Genomic DNA, 9,990 nt, shown 5'->3' with positions numbered 1-9,990 from the left:
GGGGAGTGAGTGATGACTATACACAGAAGCAACCATAAGGCTGGAGGACATGTGGACTGTGGTCCCTAGAGCTCAGTGAAGCTCGGCACAAAGCGTGAGCTGTGAGGATCTGAGGGACAGAGGAAATGGGCTGTGGGGCTGGGCTGGATAGGACCCTCCCAGCAAGCACAAGGGGGTTTCCCTCTGGAATCACAGAGGACACAGTGGTGGCTGCCCACAGGATACTGAAGAAAACTGGCAGTTTGTTTTGTTTTGTTTTCCCCAAGATGGCCAACTAGAAAGGATTGGTACTAGGCTCCCCTTCCACAAAAAGAGACCAAAACAACAGACAAACAAATATATTTTGACAGGAACAACTGATGAAATACACTTTAGAGTACCAGGAGAGTGATGAACAGAAGCGTGGAAGACAGAATGGCACCCCAGAGAGCACGGCAGGGCATCCAGCCTCTGCCTCACCACACGGACCAGCTGAGAATCAGGTGGAGAGAAGTAAGTGGGAAAAGACCCCAGTTATGTCCACTGCTGCCACAAATACCAGTGGCCCCACCACAAGACCATCTCCCAGTCTATTTGGGACCCGTGCCCACTTGGAGAGTAGCTGGGAGTTAGCGTAGCTGCATAATCTCTCAGCAGAAGCCAAAGAAGAGAAAAACCCCTCCTGCCCTGAGCGGATGAGATGCAGCCATCTTTGAGCCAAACCCACAGCAGGAGTGCACCCAATGACATTGACTCCCCTTGTCCGGAGTCCTTGCCTACATTCTACTGTATTCACACTTCACCAGCAGGATCACGGCCTAGGCTTCCTGGAGCACAGGACAGACAGAAAGACTGAGTCTGCAGCATCACAACCTATGGGACATCCCCTCCTCTCCCAAGTGAATAGGGATACCAGGTAAAAGCAGAAAAACCATGAAGATATGGTAGTTCCTTACATTTTCAGCCTGTTCTGTGTGGCCTGCAGACCTGCCAAACCTGCTGAACATGTCGAACCCACCAGTGCCTGCACTGGCCTACAGCTATTCTGGTGGTAACTCTGTCTCCTCCCACAGCCCTCCAGATGTTTGCATGGGCACTGGTAGGACCACAACCATGTGGACCTGTCAAACCCACAAATACCTTCACCAGCCCACAGCCAGCCCAATAGTAGTCCCACCTCCCTCTATGACTGTACACACATTTATAAGGGTGACTGCAGGACCACATCCCTGGCTGCCTGGAGCCTAGGCCAGACAGAGGGACTGAGACCCCAGCATCTGAGCCCATGAAACACTCCCTCTCCTCCCCCTCAGGGCAGGGAGGCAGACCAGCTAGGTGGGGAAGCCAGCAGCAAGCAATTATTCTCCACATGTATGTGCACCACCCCTGCACAATCCATGTACATACCGAGTCAACAGGTGCTCATGCAGACAGCCAGCACAATGGTGGTCCTTCCTCCTGCCATAGCCCTCCACAGCTCTAAAGAGCTCCTGGGTCCCATGGCATCCATGCAGGCTTTCTCCAGACTCATCAGCTGATCCAGTGGCCTTCTACAGAGCAATCAGTACCGACTGCAAAAGTGTACACCTGCTCACTCACTGACAGCATATCACCCACCCTAACAAGAAATCCACCCCAATGAGAAAGTGCCATGGGCCCCACCAGCTAGACCACAAAGTCACAAACAACGGCAAAATTGAATACAGTTGAAGAAATCACTCAAAGGCTGCACTACCATACTTACCCAGGTCCAAACTCAAAATGCCCAATTCTAGGAGTGGTTTTTGAAGGGAGAGACTCTTTCCTGCAGAAGTTTTCTATATCAACAGTCGATATAGGAAACTTCTATCAGAAAACTTCTGCAGGAAAGAGTCTCTCCATTCAAAAACCACTCCTATAATTAAAATAAGCAACTATACCACCAGATGCCCAGACATCAGTCCAGAGATACTAGAACTATGAAAACAACAGGGAAATGTGACTCCCCACAAAGAAGACAAAAATTCTTCAACCAGACTCCAAACAGCAGGAAATCAACAAATCATCTGAAGAGGAATCCCAAAGGGCAATACTAAGGAAAATCAAAATTGTGGATGAAGAAGTAGACATAAATCACAATGAAGTCATAAAGAAAATCCAGGACATGTATGAGAAATTTAACAAAAAGAAAGAAACAATAAAAAATTTCAAGCAGAAGTGCAGAATTGAAGAATTCATTCAACAAAATAAAAAATACAACTGAGAACATAAGCAGCAGGCTAAAACAAGCAGAATGAATGCCTGAACTAGAAAACAGGCTTTTTGAATTAGCACGGCTGGACTAAAAAAAAAAAAAAAAAAAAAAAAAAAAAAAAAAAAAAGATATTTAGAAATAAAGAAAACCTGTGGGACCTTTCTAAGAACCTTAAGCAGATAAACATCCATATTATGGGTGTACTAGAAGGTGAAGAGAAAGCAAAAGGCCTTCAAACCTTATTTTCAAATGCATTGAAAACTTCCCAACTATTACGAGAGATACAATCTTACAGATCGAAGAATCTCAAAGATCCCAAGATTCAACCCAAAAAGGACCTCCCCGAGACACATTATAAGCAAATTATCAAAAGACAAAGACAAAGAAAGAATTCTAAAAACAGGAAGAAAAAAGCATCAAATCACCTATTAGGCAATCTCCATCAGGCTGACAGCAGACTTCTCAACAGAAACCCCACAGGCCAGGAGATTGTGCGAGGACATATTCAAAGTGCTAAAAGAAAAATCTGCCAACCAAGAATACTTTATCCAGAAATGCTTTCCTTCAGAAATGGAAAAGAAATAGTATCTTTGCCAGACAAACAAAAACTGTGGGAATTCATCACCACAAGACTAGCCTGTAAACAAATCCTCAAGGGAGTTCTACATCTGGAATCAAAAGAGAGTTAGATGTCACCATAAATACATGAGAACAAATAAACCCTCTAGCATAACAGATACATAAATGAGAAAGAGAAAGAAAATGTATCCCATCACTACAAAAAACCCACCAAACAACAAAGATAAACAATAAAAGGAAAAGAAATGAACAAAGGAAAGTTAAAACAACCATAAAGAAATTGATAAAATGGCAGGAATAAGGCAATACCTTATAATAACAACTCTGAATGTAAATGGATCAAATTTCCCACTTAAAAGATATAGACTAGATGAATGGATACGAAAACTAGAACCAACTATATTCTGCCTGCAAGGAACTCATGTCATCAATAAAGACAAAGATAAATTATGGAGGGATGGAAAAAGACATTCCATCTTCAAATAAACAACCAAATATTACATCTCCAAGAACTAGAAAATTAAGAAAAGTCCAATACCCAAACTAGGAGATGAAAAGAAATAATTAAGATCACAGAAAAACTAAATGAAATAGGGACCAAAAATACGAAACACACACACAAAAAACCCAATGAAACAAAAAGTTGGTTTGTGAGAAGATAAACAAAACAGACAAGAAATTGGCCAGACTAACTAAAAAAAAGAAGAAAGGACACGCAAATAACAAAAATCAGAAATGAAAAAGGAGATACTACAACCAATACCATGGAAATACAGAGAATCATTAGAGACTATTATGAGCAACTATATGCCATAAATTTGAAAATATGAAGGAAATGGATAAATTTCAGGACACATACAAACTGCCAAGACTGAACCAAGAATAAATAGAAAACATGAACAGACCAATAATAAGCAATGAGATTGAAGCAGTATTCAGCAGTCTCCAAACAAAGAGGCCAGGACTGGATGGCTTCACTGCTGAATTCTACCAAATCTTTAAAGAACAATTAATACCAATCCTTTTTAAACTATTCAAGAAAATTAAAAGACAGGCCATTCATCCAAACTTATTCCCCCAAATAAGGCCAGCATCACTCTAATACCAAAACCAGACAAAGATAAAGCAACTACAACATAACAAAAAAACTAAAGGTCAAAATTCTTTATGAACATAGATGCAAAAATCCTCAACAAAATACTAGCAAAGAGAATAAAACAACTTACCAACAATATTATACACCACGATCAAGTGGGATTCATCCCTGTGATGCAAGGATAGTTCAACATATCCAAGTCAATAAATGTGATACACCCCATCAACAAAATCCAGTACAAAAACCATATGATTGCCTCAATAGATTCAGAAAAAGCATTTGACAAAATTCAACATCCCTTCACAATAAAGACTCTCAACAAAATAGGTATAGAAGGAAAGTATCTCAATATAATAAAAGCCATTTATGACAAACCTTCCACCAACATCATCTCAAATGGAGAGTAGTTGAAAGATTTTCCATTAAGAATAGGAAAAAAACAAGGATGCCCACTCTTATCACTCCTCTTTAACATAGTATTGGAAATACTAGCCAGAGCAATCAGGCAAGAGAAAGAAATAAAGGGCATCCAAACTGGAAAAGATGAAGTCAAACTGTCCCTGTTTGCAGATGACATGGTCCTATACACAGAAAAATGTATAAATTCTACCAAAAACGTTCTAGAGATGATAAATTAACTCAATAAAGATGCAGGGTACAAAATCAACACACAAAAATTAGTAGCATTTTTATACTCCAATAACGAACTAGCAGGAATAGAAATAAAGAAAGCAAGCCCATTTATAATGGCAACCAAAATAATAAAATACCTAGGAATAAATTTAATCAAGGAGGTTAAAGATCTCCACAATGTGAACTACAAAACACTGCTGAAAGAAAATAAAGAGGACACCAGAAGATGGAAAGACATCCCATGCTCTTGGGTTAGAAGAATTAACATTGTGAAAATGTCCATGCTACCCAAAGCTATCTATAGATTCAATGCAATCCTCATCAAGATACCAATGACATTATTCGCAGAAATAGTAAAGACTATCCTAACATTCATATGGAACAACAGGAAACCTCAAACAGCCAAAGTAATACTGAGGTAAATAGATGATAGATAGATAGATAGATAGATAGATAGATAGATAGATAGATAGATAGATAGATAGATGGATAGAGATAGATGGATAGAAAGAAAGATAGGTAGATAGATAGATAAATAAATAAATAAATAAATAAAACAGGAGGCATTATATGACCTGACTTCAAATTATACTACAAAGGTGTACTAACCAAAACATCATGGTACTGGTATAAAAACAGACACATGGTGCAATGGAATAGAGTAGAGAACCAAGAAATCAACCTACATAGCTACAGCTGGCTGATTTTTGACAAAGGTTCCAAGAACCTACATTGGGAAAAAGACAACCTCTTCAACATATGGTGCTGAGAAAATGGGATATCCACGTGTAGAAGAATGAAACTAGACCTGTACCACTCTCCATATAACAAAATCAACTTAAAATGGATTAAAGACTTAAATATAAGATCAGAAACTATAAAACTACTAAAAGAAAACACAGAGGAAACAGTTCAGGATGTAGGAGTGGGCAAAATAACTTTATGAATAAGACCTCAAAAACATGAACAACAAAACAGAAAATAAACAAATGGGATTATTTGAAACTAAAAAGCTTATGCTCAGCAAAGGAAACAATCAACAGAGTAAAAAGACAACCTACATAATGGGAGAAAATATTTGCACACTATACATCCAACAGGGGATTAATATTCATAATACACAAGGAACTCAAACAACTTAACAGTAAAAAGCCAAATAACCCAATTAAAAGTTTGGCAAAGGAGCTGAATAGACATTTCTCAAAAGAAGGCATATAAATGGCCAACAAGTATATGAAAAAATTCTCAATATCACTAAACATCAGGAAAATGCAAATCAAAACCACATTTACATGTCATTGTGCACCAGTCAGACTGGCTATTATCAAAAAGACAAGGAATAACAAATGCTGGCGAGGAGGTGGAGAAAGGGGACCCCTCCTGCACTGTTTGTCGGACTGTAAAGCCATTAGGAAAAACAGTATGGAGATTTCTCAAACAGTTATAGACAGAACTACCATACAGTACAGCAATCCCACTACTGGGTTTATACCCAAAGGAACGGATATCATCACATTAAGGAATACCCGCACACTCATGTTTATCACAGTTCTATTTACAATAGCCCGGATATGGAGTCAACATAAATGTTTGAATAAAAATAATGTGTTGAACTTTCAGAAGGAGAGAACAGAGCTGTGGTCACTTGAGGTGGCAAAGGGAGAGGTAGAGAAAGGCTAGCAAGAACTGGTTAATGGACACAAGGAATGATTAGAATGTGCTAATTATCCTGATTTGATCATCACACATTGTACACAAGTATTGATACTCAACTCTGTACCCCACAAATACGTTTAATCAATTATCTTTCAGTAAGAAAAAGAAAAGGAGAGATGGAAGCCTGGAGAAAAGAACCAATATGAGCAACAGATAAACCGGGAAAAAACTACATTCCCTATCTACAAGTCCTGGAGGCCTGGATTTCAGGCCCACGTGTCAGGCTCAACTCTAGCCCAATGGAAAGTAAATCAATACTAGGAGCTCCACGTTAGAGGAGCCATGCAGTAACTGCACAGTGTCCATCCACTTCTAAGGCCACCCCAGGGACATAAAAAATAAGGCTGAGTTGTTAATGGCACTAGGAATTCCACCTCACACAACTTGCAATCTGAATATACTAAGTGTCATGGTAGTGCCTTAATCAAGAACATGTATTCTGGAGCAGGTTTATCTAGTTTCAAAACAAAACTCTGCCACATACTAGCCATGGGACTTGGGTAAGTTACATATAAGCATCTATCTATTTCATATGGTTGCTGTTAAATATTGAAATATTAGCTAAAAATGATTGTTTTCTGTTATTTTATAATAATCCCTTCTGGTCACCTTGTGACAAGCACCACACTTAGAATAAATATTGAAATATTAGCTAAAAATGATTGTTTTCTGTTATTTTATAATAATCCCTTCTGGTCACCTTGTGACAAGCACCACAGAATGGATATACCTGTTCTACATTTTAAATATTCCCAAAACTTATAGAAGAGAAATTTACCAGAAAGGGAGCTAACTCCTTTAGGAACAGGTGGAAGTGTTCTGACATATTAGAAACCTTTGAACAAACAAGTAGCAATACTGTCTGCAATATCAGTTCCAGTTTTATCAAAAAAAATCAAGCCAGTTCCTGAACGGTAACTGTTAAAATACCTTTTCTCAGTGGAGCAGTTCAGAAGAACAAGGCTGTAAGACAGCTGAGTATCAGAGGCAATTTCAGGACAGGAAGCACCAGGCCTTACTATATTAACAAGTACATTTTCACAGGCACATTTTCCCTGGACAACCAAGGGGCCAGCTTCGAGTTTTGCCAAGCATCCAACTCTTTAATCAAAAACTAACAAGGGAGAGCTGCCAGAGATGAACGCTTATTAAAGACTGAGCCAATAATTAGTCCTGGATTCCAATAGCTGTTTAACTGCCATGAGCACGTCTCCAGTGGGATGGTCAGTTATCTCTGCTTTACTAAGATCGGAGATGGGTAAAGGCGGCCAAGGTCCCTGCAATGATGTGGATAGATTCTGTTCTAGTTTCACTTAGTTACAGAGCATACAGAAGAAACACAGGCTGAAGTATTACCACAACAGCACAGAGAATGAATTTTCACAGACCAGTGAAGTCAACGACTATTAGTTTTGTCTCCTCTGGGTCCTGTGATGTTCCAACTCCAGCACAACGTAACTGAAAATGCACCACATAAGCTGCTTATTTTTGCTCCTAGTCCAGAATACAGAAATCCAAGGAGCTCCCCAGACTCTCTACAAGATGGTGCAGAAAAGGTGAAAATGTGCCTTCAGTAACTGGAATTCCTGGGGCTCTGTATCTGCAATGCCCTCTGAGGTGTCAGTCAAGGCTGTCTGCTCTGCTTCACTGACCACTGCGTGCAACAGGAGAAATGGCAGCTGCCTCTTGCTCCCTCTGTTCCACCTGCCTCTCCCTCCTCTCCCAGACATTGAGGGGTGCGGGTCCTGCCATTTCTGCCACTTCTTCATTCCCCTGAGGACACCCAGAAAGAACCCCCAGGCAGAGAACTGTCAAGCCCACTCATCAGGAAGTCATTTATTCCAATAACCCCCCAAATTCCACATATACTCTGTTCCCACTCCTCTGTAAGCCCTAGGGATATGGAGTTTATAATATTTGTTCCTTAATACAAATAAGTAGTCTAGTTAATGTAAAAGGTATTTAGAGGGAGAAAAAAGCAATGGATACAAAGTTACAAATTACGTTATTTATGCTTTAACTCCTACCACATGCTATCCTTACACAGATACATTTTAAATATATAAAATAAATACAATGAACATATTTTCAACTTTTCTTCAGTATGATCATATTGCCAAACATCTTTCAGGTAAGTTTATCTGATGCTATGGTTCTTTTTGGTCATAGGGTGACAGACTTGCATTGGTGCTGGAAGTGTTCACCAAGCATTCCTCAGCAGGTCCCTTTCTCTGCAAAACCCCAGGGACACTTACCTCAGGGATGCACTGCTTTGGAATCCCACGTAGGCTGCAGTAATAATGGAGATGTTCCCACCCAGTCAGAAGGTCATCCAGGGCGTCCTGCTGTGGACAGTAGCCAATGAGAACACCTGCCATGCCAGCAGAAGATAGATCCACGTCATCTCTGCGTAGAGAAGTAGTACAGGCTGAGAACAGCAGGCTTCCCAAACGAGCATCAACCCAGTTCTTAAATGTGACTCATCAATAAGAAGCCCACTTCTGTCTGTTTAACACAATTAATTTATTTCACATAAAAAATTCAATTAATGAGAACTGAAAGGGACCAGAATATGCCACCCCAAAATATGCCTTTTTAGCATACAGATTATTATGAGCTAAATGCAACTGAGAAACAGCAGATGCAGGAAAATGTAAATGATGGTGTGCTTTTAATTTCAAATTTCAATTATTCATTGCAGATATATAGGAAAATAGTTGACAGCATACTTTGGATAATTCCTATTCTTTTAAATGTGTTATGATTTATGGTTCAAAATGTGGTCTATCTTGGTGAATGTTCCATGTGAGTTTGAGAACAATGCGATTTCTGTTGTCATTGGATAAAGAATCCCATAAAGGTTAATTATATTCAGTTGCCTTTGTCAGTTTGAGCTACTATAACAAAATACCATAGACTGGCTGGCTTAAACAATAAAACGTTTGTTCCTCACAATTCTGGAGGCTGGGAAGTCCAAGATCAAGGCACTGGCAGATTAGGTGTCTACTAAGGGCCTTCTTTCTGCTTTGCAGATGGCGACCTTCTTGCTGTATCCTCACATGCTTGAGAGAGAGATGGCTATGGTCTCTCTTCCTCTTCTCGTAAGAACACTAATCCCATCATGGGGGCCCCATACTCAAGATTTCATCTAAACCCAGTCACCTCCCAAAGGTCCTGTCTCCAAATAGCATCACATTGGGGGTTAAGGCTTCAGCGCATGAAGTTGGGAAAGGGGGAAAAACTATTCAATCCGTAGCACCACCTGATTGATGGTTCTGTTAAATTCAAATATGTCCTCACAGATTTTTTGCCTGCTGGACCTGCCCATTTCTGATAGAGGGTTGTTAAAGTCTTCAGCTACAACAGTGGATTCATCTATTTCTTCTTTCACTTCTGTAAGTTCTGCCTCATGTATTTTGATGTTCTGTTGTTAGGCACATACATGTTGGGGATCGTTATGTCTTTTTGAAGAACTAACTCCTGTATCATTATTCAATGCGCCACTTTATCACTGATAATTTTCTTTGTTCTGAAGCCTGTTCTGTCTGAAATTAATATACCTATTCCTAATTCCTTCCTCCCATTACTGACAACATTGTTGATATTCCTTTCATTTAGCCATCAGATATAATCACTGAGTACACTCTTGACATTATTATTTTGAACAAACTGTTACCTGTTAGATTCACTAACAATAACAAATATAAACAACTTTATTTTACCTTCACTTATTGTCTCCAACATTCTTCCTTTC

The 9,990-nt window shown here is 39.6% G+C and overlaps 1 protein-coding gene across 1 annotated transcript in view; it reads right to left on the bottom strand.

The window, feature by feature from the left end:
• LOC103598729 (ATP-binding cassette sub-family A member 13-like) overlaps window positions 1-9,990 on the bottom strand; it is a gene marked incomplete at its 3' end in the record, with an annotated part of 258,136 nt that overhangs the window by 31,882 nt on the left and 216,264 nt on the right. The window contains exon 25 of the mRNA XM_008582776.1: window positions 8,492-8,642. Coding sequence (XP_008580998.1) covers window positions 8,492-8,642 — 151 coding nt within the window. The remainder of the gene's footprint in view (window positions 1-8,491; window positions 8,643-9,990) is intronic.

The sequence above is a fragment of the Galeopterus variegatus genome, unplaced genomic scaffold (genome assembly GCF_000696425.1).
Source record: "Galeopterus variegatus unplaced genomic scaffold, G_variegatus-3.0.2 Scaffold2722, whole genome shotgun sequence".
In the NCBI taxonomy this organism is placed as follows: Eukaryota; Metazoa; Chordata; class Mammalia; order Dermoptera; family Cynocephalidae; genus Galeopterus; species Galeopterus variegatus.
Note: the sequence above shows the minus strand (reverse complement) of the source record. Positions and strands in the feature narration are given on the sequence as shown.